Source organism: Ictidomys tridecemlineatus, chromosome 10, assembly GCF_052094955.1.
Source record: "Ictidomys tridecemlineatus isolate mIctTri1 chromosome 10, mIctTri1.hap1, whole genome shotgun sequence".
NCBI lineage: Eukaryota > Metazoa > Chordata > Mammalia > Rodentia > Sciuridae > Ictidomys > Ictidomys tridecemlineatus.
In genome coordinates, this window is record NC_135486.1 from 90,548,256 (window position 1) to 90,563,456 (window position 15,201).

The 15,201-nt window shown below is 41.8% G+C and overlaps 1 protein-coding gene across 18 annotated transcripts in view; it reads left to right on the top strand.

The window, feature by feature from the left end:
• Window positions 1-8,241, top strand: part of Pard3 (par-3 family cell polarity regulator) — a 669,836-nt gene extending 661,595 nt beyond the window's left edge. For all 18 annotated transcript variants that reach the window (XM_078023416.1, XM_078023399.1, XM_078023411.1 and 15 more), the window contains one exon: window positions 6,238-8,241. In XM_078023416.1, coding sequence (XP_077879542.1) covers window positions 6,238-6,631 — 394 coding nt within the window. In that variant the 3' untranslated portion in view covers window positions 6,632-8,241. The remainder of the gene's footprint in view (window positions 1-6,237) is intronic.
• The last annotated feature ends 6,960 nt before the right edge of the window (window positions 8,242-15,201 follow it).

Below are 15,201 nucleotides of genomic sequence, written 5' to 3' on the forward strand. Positions count from 1 at the left end.
AGAGTAATGTGCTTTCAGTGAAGTACATATTTTCAATGCATCGATCTTAAATGTACAGCAAATGAGCTTTGCCTCTCTACACATTCATGTAACCACCAACCAGGGGGAGAAATGTAACATTTACAGTGCAGCAGAAGATTCCCTCATGTCCCAGACCCCTTATGGTCCTGCTGTTCCTGCTTTTGCTCAGTGTGGAAACACAGAGTCCTGTGTGGGGGTGTTCCACTCCTTAGCCTATGACAACCAAGAAAGGTTGTGTACTGAGCTCCCCAGGAAAGACACCCATGTTCTAGCTGTTCTCGGTGAAATAACTGGAAAGCTCTCAGGTGACTTCTCCCTAAGATTGACTTCTACTGATTACTTCCACTTAGAGCTATGGAAGTATTTCTTCTAGGCAATACATAGTTAATAATAAAAGTGTGGAAAAACATTCAACTTCTCAAACTTCCCCAAACAAGTCATTAGTGTAGTCACAATGGTTATACACATTTGGTGTCCTATTTTAAAACCAGGAGACGAATCATTTTGAGTATCAAAAGATCCGGTTGCCATATTGATGTCAAGTAGCCTTTTATGAATTTGAAGAAAACAATTTTGAAAGGAGGCAGATGTTTATCTGTGTGTACTTGACTGACCGTGTAAAAGTCATTTTCCGATTTCTACTATGATGAGTCTCCTTAAATATTCAACAGTCACCATAACAACCATGGGGGACTTCACATTGACAGGGGTCAGCCAAGGGAGCATGGGTATGAATGGAAGTGTCCACCAGGACAAGTGTCATCCACCAAGAACTGACTTGTTTAGTTGTTCTTTTTCAATCCGTAAGGCTCTATCTCCTTTGAGCAATAAATTGTTTTTTAAGTAGGAAGATTACCAACCAGCAGTCACTTAGGCTACTCTAGGTAAGAGTTATTGAAGTTCAGTTCTGTAGAGGTCTTTGGAAATCATCTTATTTTGTAAGGAAAAAGCTCAGAGAAATGTAGTAACTTCCCCCAAGTTCACACAGCTAACTAACTTCTTTTGCCATAAACCCAAACTTGCTCATGCCCTAAATCATTATTTTATAAGGCCCACCTTGCTACCAAGAGCTTTTGTTCCCAAGTACAGGGTGTTATTAGGTATAAAGTTCCCCTGGGTATTTTGCTGAGCTTAGAATATAGAGGAAGGGGCCACTGTATCAAATGCTAAACACCATGCACAAGGTTTTCCTTCTCCCAACTTGTTTGGCTTATATTCAAGAGAAAAGGTGGGCACGATATTGTGGATGAACTGGCATACTTGGTGTGGCCCTGACTCTATAGCCACATAAGTGAGCCATGGCACATGGCTTGTGTGAATGGAGTTGCAGGGCCCTTGCTCTTGTTTGGATTGGTAAAATGTTGGCTTCGTATAGTTCAGGTGTGTTTAGGAGTATTCATTCATAAGAAGGAAGGAGAACTAGAAAAATGTAAAGAACTAAGGAAAGGAGATAGGAGAGAATGCTGGTGGGGAGGGCCTGGAAAGCAGGCCCTGTAGGAGGGAAGAGAGATATTAGGATCTAAGGACTGGGAAGAGGAAGAATGTCAGTGAGGTGATCCCACAGAGCTTGCCCTGACCCCATTCCAAAGTAGCTCTTATAGTCTAAAACTGAGCCTGTTATTCAAGTCTTCTTCTTCCCCCGTCACTGTTTTTTTTTAAATTAATTAACATTTTTAATTACCACATTGTAATTGTACATATTTATGGTGTACAAGGTGACATTTGATGCATGTATGTAACGTGCAATGATCAGAGCAGTGTAACTGGCCTGTGTATCATCTCAGATGTACATACATCATTTATGTTTGAAACATTCACAATCCTATTAGCTACTCTGAAATATCCAGTTAATGATTGTCAACCATAGTTACACTGCTGTGCCCCTCTTCACCCCTCCTTTACTACCCATGTACCCCACTCTTCCACACACCTCTTCCTTCTTGCCTTGTCCCTCACCCCCCCACACACACACACTCCCAGCACTAGTAGGAGTGCTCACATGTACAAACACATGTACATGTGAGGTGCTTCTGTGATTACTAGTACTACTGCTTTTTAGAGTTTCACACAATAAAAAAGAAACTTTCCCTCTGGGCTAATTGTAGCTCCCTATTTTTAGTCATTGTATTCTATTTAGAAATGAGAAAAGCAGACATCCCCAAAATAGTTACGTGAGTTTTGGCAAAAGGGGCTGGGAGCCCTTCTGCATCATGTTTTCTCGATTCTCTTCTTTTAGAGAATAACTTCTCAGTGTGAATCCTGGTATTTGTGAGGAAGGTAAGAAATGGGCAGCCCCCTACCCCAGCTTCATTCCTTGCAGAACAGTACCCCTCAAAGCAGGCTGCGTGTGGCGCAGCCATCTGAAGGAAGGCAAAGGACTCAACCAGCAGGTCAGAGGGGGACTTGGAGCAACCTACATGAGTTTGGGTCAAGTCCAAGTTTCTGACATGTGCTATTCTTCAGAGACACTTGACCTCTGCCTTTCGGATGTTGACAATTAGCAGAGTTTTGTCTAAACAAGTTGGTATGGCATTTGAAACCAAAAAGATTTCACGCACACACACACACACACACACACACACGCGCGCGCACACACACAAACATGCAGTTACAAAGTGGAACATAAAGTAAAACAAATGGTCAAGTCTTGGTATCAGTTGCATTAGATAAGGTGGTTTGAATTAGAGGAATGTATATGGGCCTGACTAGTTTGTAAATTCTAACTGTAATTAAGGAAATCCATGGGCAGAATTCAAGTCACATTTTGAAATGTCAATGAGAAACACTAGCCAGGTGGTAACACTAGTTTGGGAGGAAAGGGGACCTGAGTGGCCCCACACTTAATTCTCAATCAGGCTAGGATGTTTTCCTTTTTTTTGATTCCTAAATTAGTTCCTTACCTTAGTACCCAGAAGGCAGCTGTCACAGTGAGCAGAGGTGCATGCAGGCAAGGTCGATGATAGAAGGGCACTTATGATCCTTGATTCAATACTTCTCCTGTTTTCTTTTCCTGCTCACCGTTTCCTTTTCTTTCTCCCTTACCTCGGCTGCATGTCTGCCGAACGCCTCTGCTGTGCATGCCTCCCCACCAGCTGCCTCTCTGAGCCCTCACGTGTCTCCCCCACCACCACCCCCGGCCCATTTGTTACATCTACAGCCTGCTTGTCAAGCTTTTCAGCTTTGTTCTTTTTCTCTCTTCATCCTTCTTGTCCTCCTAAGTCCTTTCCTAAAGTCTCTAGATCTTTGGTTTATGTCCTCTCCATGACAATGGGCTTCAGGCCTTATGGGAGGTCACTGTAAACATGCGGAGGTAATTATTGCCAAACCAGGATATGTGTGTTAAGTGGATTCTAAAATCTCCAGTGAGCTCTTTGTGGGACCCAAGAAACCTAGGTGTTGGTTGTAAAGAAATCTGGTGAAAGGAGATGGGTGCTTTTTGCTTTTTGCACTCGTGACCCCTTTGGCTGAGGGATCCTGGGGCAGCAGGGATAACCTCAGTCTCCAAGCAAGGACTTCTTCTGATCTCTGTGGAAGTGGTGTGGAGTTGTCCTTCCTTACTACAGGCTCATTACTTATTCTCCAGTAACTTTCTCTGCTCCATGATCTTTACCCAACACTTCTGACCAAGGAAGGGAAAATCAATAGTGTTTTTTAGCTTTTTACTGTGGTACAAAAGATGCCCCCTAAAACTGAGAGCCACCTCTTGAAAGGAAAAGTAACTTTGGGTTCAAATTGCTTCTCCAGTACTAAAGGCACATTATTCACTTTTCTAAGCACTTTACATGGGTGCTACATCATTTATTTCCCTCCACGACTTTATAAGGTCAGATATGCCCATTTAACAGGGGAGCTAACTTGGATCCAGGGAGCATAACTTCCCCTGCGTCACGTGGCTGACACAGGGCAGTTTTAGGATCTGAACCCATTTTGTCTGTTCCTCAGCCACTCTCCCCCTGTGCCCTGGTGCCTGAATGTCTAGTTTTCTAATGTTGGAACTCCTAGTGTCTGCTTCCTTTTTTAAAAAAATATTTTTTAGTTGTTGATAGACCTTTATTTATTTTTATTTATTTATATGAGGTGCTGAGAATAGAACCCAGTGCCTCACACATGCCAGGCAAGTGTGCTACTGCTGAGCCCCAGCCCCAGGCCCTGCTTTCTTTTCTTGATCTCTTCAATCAACTCATTGTTCATCCTTTCCTTAATCAAGAGCTTATTGATAATAGTAGCTTCCCTACTGAGAGAGTTTGGGTGTATGTTTGTGTGGGTGTTGTGTGTGCACATGTGCACACATGTGAGTCTATGCATTTCCCCCGTATACTTACTTTCAAACCTCAGGGCAGTTTGCTTCCTTCTCTATACTGATTAATTTGAAGAAAAATTTTAGCTATGAGAAATTCATTCTCCCACATCATCATAATTTCTACCCCTAACAAACCTTAGTGAATTCTCAATGCATTTAAATATAGCAAGACTGTATGTTTCTGGGATGATCCAAAATTGAACTCAGTGGTGCACAGCCACCCTAAAGTGACGCCCCAGGCCTTAGGAGTTGGGAAGGAAGGGCATTCTTGAGTCTGAGTAGGACAAGAATGAAAAAGAGGTGAAATTTCTACAGTCTATTTCTGATTATCTCTAAATTGATAACCAACTCATAAAGGAATCCCCCCTTGTTGCTCAGATATCAGTAACAAGTTCGTTGTTTTAATTAAAGTTTCATGATTAATGTCAAATCCCTGGTTTCTTGCTGACACTTTCCATCATTCATGTCTCTAGGTAGATTAATTTATGACTTTTTAAGTGAAGATAATCAGTGCTTCAGGCAAGTAAACTCTTCCATCGAATCTAAGGATTCTTGCCTGGGCTGATTGTACAAATGGCCTGACTCCCACAAAAAGAGGGCCAGATAGTTCTCCTGTAGACTCTCTAATTAATCATAGTTAGATCCAGAGGTGGTACTGGACATTAAGTTCATTTTCCATTTTGAAAACATCCCCAGCTACATTTTAGGCCATATGGAAAATGGGCAGATTCCATCCCAAACCATATTGCTGGCAGTTTGAAATGTTCAAAAATGCAAATTGTTCCATTCCTGTGGGAAACCCGGTGGCTTCCCAGACCTTATTTTCCTTCCACAGGCAGGAGTCTTTTTGAACATTCAGCCGTGTTGTGTGTGTTGATGCAGAAGGCTGAGCCGTGCATACTGTCGCCAAATGATTTTCTTATTGATAAATGGAGCAATATATTTTGGTTTAGTACTCAATCGTCTCTTCCCCCATCTTCCATTTTCAAGACAAAAAATTAGGGCATGTCTTCCTTTCTGGCGCAAAATTGTTTCACTTTATCATAGCCAATCTTATTGTAAATTCATAAAAGCATCTTGGGACTTGATAGTAAATTAAAGATGTTTCGAAACAATAATGTTTCCTGAAAATCATGTGCAACTTTATTGTAGAAGTGATTCAAACTTGAAATTTCTGGATGAATGATTTATTTCTCAATCCTGGGGTGACAAAGTGAGTTAAGTCAGTTGCCCTGGCCCTTGGTGAAGGCAAAGTGTGCAAGAAAATAGTGCTTACCCTTCAGGCTCTCCCTGGGCTTATGCTCTGAAGAGTGCCAGTTGCTGACATATAGAACTTGAAAGTGGGCCTTTAAGGGCTGCCTGTTGCATTTTTAATCACAAAGGAATTTAGACTTAAATATTACATAACTGAACTCATATGGTAATCCATTACATGCACTTCATATTAGCTAGCATTTCTGGCACTATGGTGGCAGCTGTGTAAAATATTTGTTTTGCTTGTTTAGAATTGAATTGTAACGTTCTAAAGCAAGCAGCAATTATTGCTATAGTTGATGCTGCCAAATCTCTAATACTCCCATCCTTGCCAATGTGTCTAAATTGCAGGAGATATTGTTACCCTAAGCAGAGCAGATAGTATCTCGCCAGACGCAGGAGGAGAGCCCTTTTTCCAAATAGCTGCCGAATCTGTTTTTCTCTCTCTTGTCCTGTGTTTGTTGACTCTTTGGAGACTCTGAGCTTGCTGAGGACAGTCGTCTTGGAATTCTCCAGCTCCTATCATGGTGTCTAGTGCGCAATTCATACAGGGTAAAATTTGTCAAAACATGGAAATAATTGATTCCACCCATTCCTTCCTCTTTCTTTCCTCTCCTCACTTCTTTCAACCTGCACACTAACCTGTAGTCTTTGCTTTCTAGGCAAAGCAGGAAGAATGCTAGTTCTGTTTCTCAGGATTCCTGGGAGCAGAACTACCCACCTGGTGAAGGTTTCCAGAGTGCCAAGGAGAACCCCAGGTACTCCAGCTACCAAGGCTCCAGAAACGGCTACTTGGGAGGGCACGGTTTCAACGCCAGGGTCATGCTGGAGACCCAGGAGCTCCTCCGCCAGGAGCAGCGGCGGAAAGAACAGCAGATGAAGAAGCAGCCTCCTCCTGAGGGACCCAGCAACTATGACTCATATAAGAAAGTCCAGGACCCCAACTATGCCCCTCCTAAGGGGCCCTTCCGGCAAGATGTGCCCCCGTCGCCTTCTCAGGTCGCCAGACTGAACAGACTCCAAACTCCTGAGAAGGGGCGGCCCTTCTATTCCTGAGCACGAGGAGAACACATGCTTCATGTCATGCAATAAAAGGACATTTTCATACAAAGACTTGTATTTTGGGAGTTTTTTAAAACCTTGATGGTACTATGGAATATTTCTGTTGTTGGTATCAGTGCCTTTAAGCAGTGTGGGCAAAGAAACGGAAGGCCTTAATGTCTTTGCCGCTATGTCTCAAGTGTTCTTTCATGGAAGGATTTCCCACCATCTGACAATCATCTGTTCGAGGCATCCACACCCTCTGCATCTCTCTGGAGTACCCGGAATTTTGGCCCAATGCATAAGATATCCATGGCTTTGTTGTTACGGTCCCATACAACTTGGGTGACAGATGAAGCTGAAGAAGGTGTTGATTCTTCTTTTTCCCCTCTACATTGTCTTAGCTATGAGGGGACATCTCAGTTTCTAGTGGATGACAGTGGATGACATACACCAGAAACTGGGACTTCACAGCACAGTCATTTATAGAGCTTTGTAATCAGCGTGGGTTTCCCTTCTCTTTCTCAGCAACTTGTATCAGGAAAGTTCCGTCATCGTATTAAAGAAGCTAAGCCATATTCCAGCACCATTTGGTTATCAGGGGGTCCTTGTGTAACTGCCTTATAACTCAACATTACCAGTAAAGTGATGATTCTAGTCTTGTGTTTATAAATACACTTGTTCAGTCATGTCCCTGACACATGTTGAGTCGGCACAGCTCTGCTAAGGGAACGAGGGACACGGGAGTAACCTGGGTGGAGGAAGGACTGGACCTGCCCTGAACCATGTGGAGGGGAGGGGGGGAGCTGAAGAAAGAATTCTCCCAGGAGGAGTATGGGCCAGTACATCCCAATTATTATTTTAGTTAGTTTTTGTTGTGACAGTGTGGAAGGAAGGGCATAGAGTGGGACAAAGATAAATCAGTTGGTCATTTTTGAATTCTAAAAATGGATCTCTCTGTAGTTCTTAAGGTCGGTTGGAACTGATATTTGTCTAGCATATCCACATACTGTATCCCTGCCTGGTGATACCATGTCTCTAAATAATTCTGCCATGAAACATAAAAGACAAATAAGGGAAAAGCCATTCCGCATTACACAGAGAACATTATGGTGTCCCAAAACAGTAACAAAAGATTGCTCTCATGTCAATACTTTATCGCACGTGCAGGTCACAAGGCCCTCGGTTGCTCCCTGTTTTCATCTGTCTGTCTGAACGTTCTGTATTGTAAACCATGGCTGGGTTGCTAAAGTGCCTGCGAATCCTGATGTGAAAAAAGCTTGAGATGAAAGCTCAGCATAACGTGTATTAACAAAAAAGAAGAAGAAAAAAAGACATGTATTGATATGCCTATTCTTTTTTTTTTTTTACTGGCACATTGTATTTTTGCGTCGACTTGTTTTTAGAAAATACGTGAAGTGTCCACACGTCCCTGTGTCTCTTTTGCATTTCTGTGTAATGGTTCTATTTGTTAATAATGTGCAGCGATGTTTCAATGGTGTTACCAATGTAAGCACGGTGACCTTGGATGACAGTGGCTCTTTCTCACAGCCTTCCCTGAGCTGTGAGAAACAGCTTTCCCTGTACATATGAGACTTCTAATAAAAGGCATATTTCTTCCTGTTGTTTGTGGTGTCTATAGTTTTCCTGTAGAACCTCTCCCAGCTGTTTTTTTTTAAAGTATATTAACAGATGTGATTTTTTTTCATATTTAGCGAAAGTAGAAAATTTCTTATGTCTTTTGTGTGCACACATGGAAATGAATGATGGATTACTTATTTGAACACCTGAAGAGAGAGGGATGGAAAAGACAGAAGTTCTTTCTTAATAGACAACTGGGAAGACCCAGGCAACGTAAAGAAGCCTGAAGAATTCTGAACTGAAGGAGCCAACTTGCGAGGACAGAATAAAAGAATAATTATGCAGTAAGCTATGTAATATTTCCATTGCTGCCCTTTGCCCTTTTGGGGTTGTTTTGGCAAGGCAGGTGTTTTCAGTGAGTTCTGGCCTCACATATAGCAAGCCCAGAGAAAGGTCCAAATTCTACTCTCCTTCCTATACTGACGTGGTTCTTATTTTCCAGATCACAAAATAATGTTTTGCTACTTCTTTTAGATGGATGTTCATTAATACTTTGTACAGGGTGTCAAAGGCATAAAGGGCAGTACATCCCTAGGCGTGTCTCTGCACAAACATAGATGTGGTTCCCAGCCTAAGGACACGCTTTGCAAGGACCCATACAAAATGCCCTGTCTGTGGGGGTGTCCCAGCATCAGTTAGTTTTCATGGGAGCCCTCATCTTGTCACTGAATCAAAGTCCTGTCACCTTTAGTAAGGAGAGGTGCGTGGCAAGCCAAGAAAATGTCACCTTTTGGGTTCTGATGTGCATGGCAGGTGTGGGAAAGTGGAAAAGGGAAGATGGACAGATTTGTTAATTTTCTCACTGACCAGGAGGCCCATTGCAAATGCCAAAACTCACAGACTATTTATCTCAACTGACAGTGAGAAGCAGAGCAGGAGAGGTAATAGAGAATGTGGTGGGGACTCAAATCACAAAGGGATTTGTGAATTAAAACTGACAATTTGAGCCGCACTGGGAAGAGAAGTAGGAATAGAGATGAGTCAGTGTAGGAGTGAAAATATACCCTATCAATCAATCAATCTTGTCTAAATGAACTGATTCCTGGGTCCAGAACCCTTCTTTCACAAGGACTTGAGGGGATCACCTAGGAAATCATGTCCCTGAGGAGGACAAGCCAGATGTGCACTGGCCTCTGCCCAGCACCCTCAGAGAGAAGCCCTGATTCCACAAAAGCGGGCAGGTAGGCGGGCCACACTTGGCTAGAGATGGAAGTTGAGCAACTCAGATATTCCTTGGGAAAGATAGTTCCTTTATGACATTATTAGTACTCGTAGCCGATTAAGACCATAAATATTTATATTAAAAGCATAAATTATAAAGTCAGCATTGCCTAACTGTACTAGCATCACAGCCACACAATGAAATACTGAACCCAGGCTCCTTAGGAAGTAAAGAGAGGTTTATTTTGGCTCACGGTACTGGAGATTTAAGTCAAAGATTGGGTGACCCCATTGATTAGGACATCAGAGTGTGAGCATGTGTTGAAGCTGGTGTTCACATCAAGAGCCAGAAAGCAAAGAAAGGGAGGAAGACCAGGATCCACTTCAAGGGCATACCGCTTAGGTTCTGCCTCTCAAAGATTCCACAACTTCCCAATAGCACCGCCCTGGGGACCAGGCCTTCAACACATGAACCTATGGGAGTTACTCATCTAATCCATAACAATAATATAGGTATCATATTTAAACTTCCCCTCATTTCTTTCTTTGTAGTTAGTTAGAACAAAAAGCAATCCCAGCAGCTAGGGAGGCTGAGGCAGGAGGAACAGGAATTTAAAGGCAGCCTCAGCAATTTAGCAAAGTCCTAAGCAGCTCAGCAAGACCTTATCTCTAAATAAACTATATGAAGGGCTGGGGATATGGCTCAGTGATTGGTTCAATCCCCCAGTACCAAAATAAAAGCACAAAGGCAGCCCAGAGATCAAAGCATCCCTCAATTAGCAGAGCGGTCCCACTGGAGGAAACTAGCATGTGGGCTTCTCAATTTGCTACCAAGAAAGTCAAATATATCAAATCATAAAGAGCAAACCAAATAAATGTGGGTTTTTTTTTTGTCAAGTAGGGGCAATAATTCCAAATTCCTTTGATAACCGGTGGAAATTTTAAACAGACGGACTACTTTCTCAGAATGTTCTTTGTAATTGTCCACCAGAATGAGTCTGAGAAAGAGGTGGCCACAAGTGAGAGACCAGGCGTCAACAGTGGATTCTCTGCCCATGTTATTGCTCCACCCAAATATGGTGGTCACTCTCAAGACTGGTCCCCCTCCTCCAGTGTTTTTATTTGAAAGTACACATATTTGTACATACAGCAGGTATCATATGTAAAGAACATCTATAATTCCATATTTGTCTATTTTAATATGTTCCTGTTTTAACTCATGAGTCCTTTAGGCTCAGATGTTGCCCCCAAGTCAAAAACAAACTAAGATTAAACAGAGAATACATGTCTCTGGTTTTGGTTACTAATCACTAATCACGGAAGGATAAGTTAGGAAGGTTATACTAACTACCTATAAGCAATAAATATCCTCCTTTGGATAGCATAGTGTGCTATAAATTTAAATGTCTATTTAATTGCTCTGTTTTTTTTCTTTTCTTTTTCTTTTTTATTTTGAACAAAGATTACTCCAATGATGACATGTCAGGTAAGGAGATAATCTTCTTTTCTTATTTCAGAGACAGGATATCATCTTAATAAGGCAGCTAATAAGAGCGTTCACAGGTCAGAAAGTGAGAGTGACGGAGATGCTTTAATGGAAATCCACCTTCAGCTCTGAGTAATGATTAGATCACAAAAGCTGGTTGAATTAAATTGACTTTTTTTTAAAAAAAAAATGTGTGGGGGATAAAGATTGTAATTCTGAATGTAAGTTTTCTTTTTCCCTTTTTAAAAACAAGAAACTGATATTCTGCTTCAGAGCTCATGGGTAAAAGGGAAGATTGCTGTTGCCTTCCACATAGAAAGAACTTATTTTTCCATTAGATGAGTTCTTATCTCCAATTATCTTCCCAGCTAGCATTTATGCCTCCTCCTCTCCTTCTTTCTCAGCATTCATATCCCATTCCACAAAGTAAAAAATCTATGGGTATCCTTTGTCAGTAGATTTAATTTCTTTTGGCTAAATTCTATAGTAAGGAAGTTCACTTTTAAAGGAGTCCATTGTGAATTCCTTAAGATTAGGCATCCTTTGCTTAAGAACTTTTTCTTTTCCTTTCCCATGTTAAGATTTAAATGTTCAGTTTTGATTTTCTGATTTTTTTTTTCCCCAGTACCAGGGATTGAACCCAGCGGCACTTAACCACTGAGCCACATTCCAGCCCTTTTTGTATTTTATTTTGAGACAGGGTCTCACTGAGTTGCTTAGGGCCTTGCTAGGTTGCTGAGGCTGGCTTTGAACTTTGGATCCTCCTGAGCTGCTGAGATTATTTTCTGATTTTAACATTTTTGAAAGCAAACTTTATGTGCTTTAGCCTGCCCCTCTCCATATGGATCTATCAAATACTGGACATGAGAAAAATGTAAGAAACAAAGTACTTGTCTTCCCACAGTGAGGTAGAACAATTACTCATTTTCTTTCTTAGCACTTATTTGCTCTCAGGATCAATTAAATGTGTGAAAAAAACACTCTCTCTGAATTGCTCAATGAACTGCTGAGTCATCTCAGCAGTTGGCTTAGAAAAGCCATTTGGAGTGTGCTCCTGGACCCTGTGGATGCATCACATGATCTGATTCTCCCTGGGTGTCACAAACCTGGATGGGATCAGCTGCTGGAAGATGGTGCTGTTAGCAGGAACTCTTCTTCTGTCTCTGAAGGCAAGTTCTGCTGCTTGCTAGAAGGCTCCTTCTGAAACTGAAGTTTGGCTTCCGTGAGGGATTTTATGATGCAAATATTTTAAGTACAACTTTGAAGGTTTTGCCATTAAAAACAGTCTCACATGGCTCAGGGCCCAGCCGACTGCAAACTACAAGGGGGGAAAAGTGCCATATATTGCTGGCAAGTGACAGGAAGGAAAACAACACAAATTTCTAAACCAATCGTGACCTTGGCTAATGATCTGGTTTCAGGATTCAGCTCATATCTGACTTGCTTTTATTCAGTTTTAGTTGTCAACAGCAACATACTTATCACGGTTGTTTATGTTGAGATGAAATGGGCAAAAACATCGGGGACAACCAGAGATGGATCAGATTAGGGCTGGCCAATGAATGTGTGGTATTTTGGAATAAAACAACCCTTTGAACTCATCTTGTGAAGCCTCAAAATCAATTTGTCCTGCACGTGTCCTGACTTTGAACTTCATATCCAGACTTTTCTGAATTTTATTTGCTTGCTCCTGGAGCCCATGGAGCTCCCACTATGGTCCACACAACCAAAGCATTCCCACAAAATCTGAAACCACAAACGGAGTCTACAAGCCACCTCTATTTTCTCCCTTTATGTGGTCTCTTTATTTATGTAGCCTTTTATAATTTGCAAAACACGCTCATCTTTCCTTTTTGAGTCCCCAGACACTTGGAAGAAGGTTGAAATCATAGTCTAATTTTACACCTAAAAAAACTGAGATTCCAGGACTTTGTGAGCTAATCAGTCAAAACACAAAACCCTTTCTCCTGTCACCTACCACTGGGATCGATGCAAAGGTTTTATCAAAATCAAAGATTGTGTTGTAACAATTTTAATTTCCTTTTTTTGTTGGTAATCGTGCTTTTTTTTGATGGCGACAAGAAGCACAACAATGTATAAAGAGTTGTGAAATTAGTAATGCCATGAAAATAAATTCTATTCATCACAATACTATTTATATACTCTTGAAAAATTATATATGTGTGTATATATATATACACACATACACATATGATGACTTATTCACACATTAGGCACAGTGTGTCATATATTTAAAATGTCTATTGAAATAGACAATGCCAGGCTTTCATAGGGATTTGCAGACACCACCACAGTCTCTTGGTGACCAGAGCTTCATGTCATACCTCCTTTGCTTCACTGTTTAAGGCTCCGAGAGCAGTAAAGCCAGGTTTTAATGTTGAGAAAATGAAGAGTCTTATGAGATTGAAGATAGCGAACATGTTTTTAAAAATGAGTAGAACTTGAAACATGAAGGATGTAGGATACTGTAGAACACAGAGTGGCCGCAGCAAAAAGCCAATCCCAGCAGTTGAATTTCTGAAGCAGATGCAAACGAGACCCCAAATGCTAATCCAAAATAGAAAAGATCGTTGGGAGATTGTGAAACAATAACAATTTGCATTAAATCATCAGCTGCTTTCAGCACAGATGGGAAAAGCCTGTTACAAAATGTTGTAAGACATTTGCAGCGGGTTTCAAGCTGGACACGCATTAAAAACATTCTTGAGCTTTTCACACTGGGAATAAAAATGTAAATCATTTTTAGCGCAGATTTGTTCTTTACATTTTCCTTGTATTTTATTTTACTTTTGGTAAAGACATGACATAGGAATAGCCAAGGGGAAATGATCCATTTACAGAGTAGGATAGATAGAATTTATCTTCAAAGAGGTAGAATATTAATTATGCATAGAAAGAAACTTTTAGCTCTGAGACATTCCCAATGAAGCGAGTGGCTTATTTCACTCAAGATCCTAATCAAACACAGTTGTGATATCAGAGAGAAATGCTGGCAGTTGCCTAGTGAGTCACTCTGAGCGAGCATGGGGCAGAGTTGGAATGGCTCACTGAGACCCAAGATCCTCCCGGGGAAGTTCTCTGGGGTTCCTTCACCTTCTGTTTCAGCTGGCAGTGAGGGTTGTATCCATCCTCTGCTGGCCAAGGCGATTTCTCTTCCATTGCTCCTTGAAGTGCAGGGGTTGAAGGCAGAAGCCAAGAGCTGATGCTATGGGCCCATCTCCTCTGATCCCACACCCCTAGAGAAGATCCCAGACAGCCACAGACTCTCACCGTCTGGGAGAACTGGCTGACCCAAGGAAACTAGTTTCCAATAACTAATCTGGCTGAATGAGGCACTTCCCCCTCACTCCAGCTCTCCTTCCCGTAAGCCAGGAAATGTGCTCTCCCTGCATTAGGGGGATGGCTCATGAGGGACTTCTAATCTCTGATTGGTGACTTCATATGCTATGTTAGTGTCTTCAGCTGTGTATCTTAGATCCTTTTAGGTGTTCCCTCTGGATTAATTGGAAATCGTGGATATCCTGTTTGTGTGATCTACTCAGGCTAATTGTAAGGCCGTGAAAGGGCCTATATTGATTTTTTTTTTTTAAGAAGAAGCCTCTTTATAGGAACTGAAACTTAAAATGTAGAATTCAGAGTCGCTTCAGGAAAAATCATTATCTCTTATTTATTCATTCATTTGTAGCTCCCGCTCTGTTGGGTGCTGGGTGAAGTGCTGGGAACAGACTAGAGACTAGCATGGCCTTATTCTATGGGTCATCGCTGTATAACATCCAAAGGGTGGCACTCAGCCTGGAGAAAACAGAGCAGGATTCAGGGATAGGCAATGAGAAGGAGCAAGGGAGCTGCCACTCTACGTGGAGTGGACGGGGACACAACTGAGCACAAATCTGAAGGAGGGGACGCATCCACGTGGCTATGTGAAACAAGAGCATGCCTGAAGGAAGGAACAGCTCAGGTGCCCGGGTAACTGTATGCCTGCCACTTTCAGAGAATAAAAATGGGCTCACACCTAGCGTTTATTTTGTCAGGTGAGTATGGCTGAGGAAGAGAGGAACAGAGAGTTTATTACGATAATGATATAAAGTCAAGGGAAAAGGAGAAAAGGAGTCATGTGAGGACCCCAAACAATGTTCATCAAAGAATGCTTGGAGTTGGGGGATTAGAGGTGCAGTTAGTGGGGTGCTCTAAGAAGAGATTCTGGAGGGAATATTGGTGAGAAGGATACTGTCAGGCATGACCTGGCTCATGGTGGTCGACGTGAAGTGGAAGACAA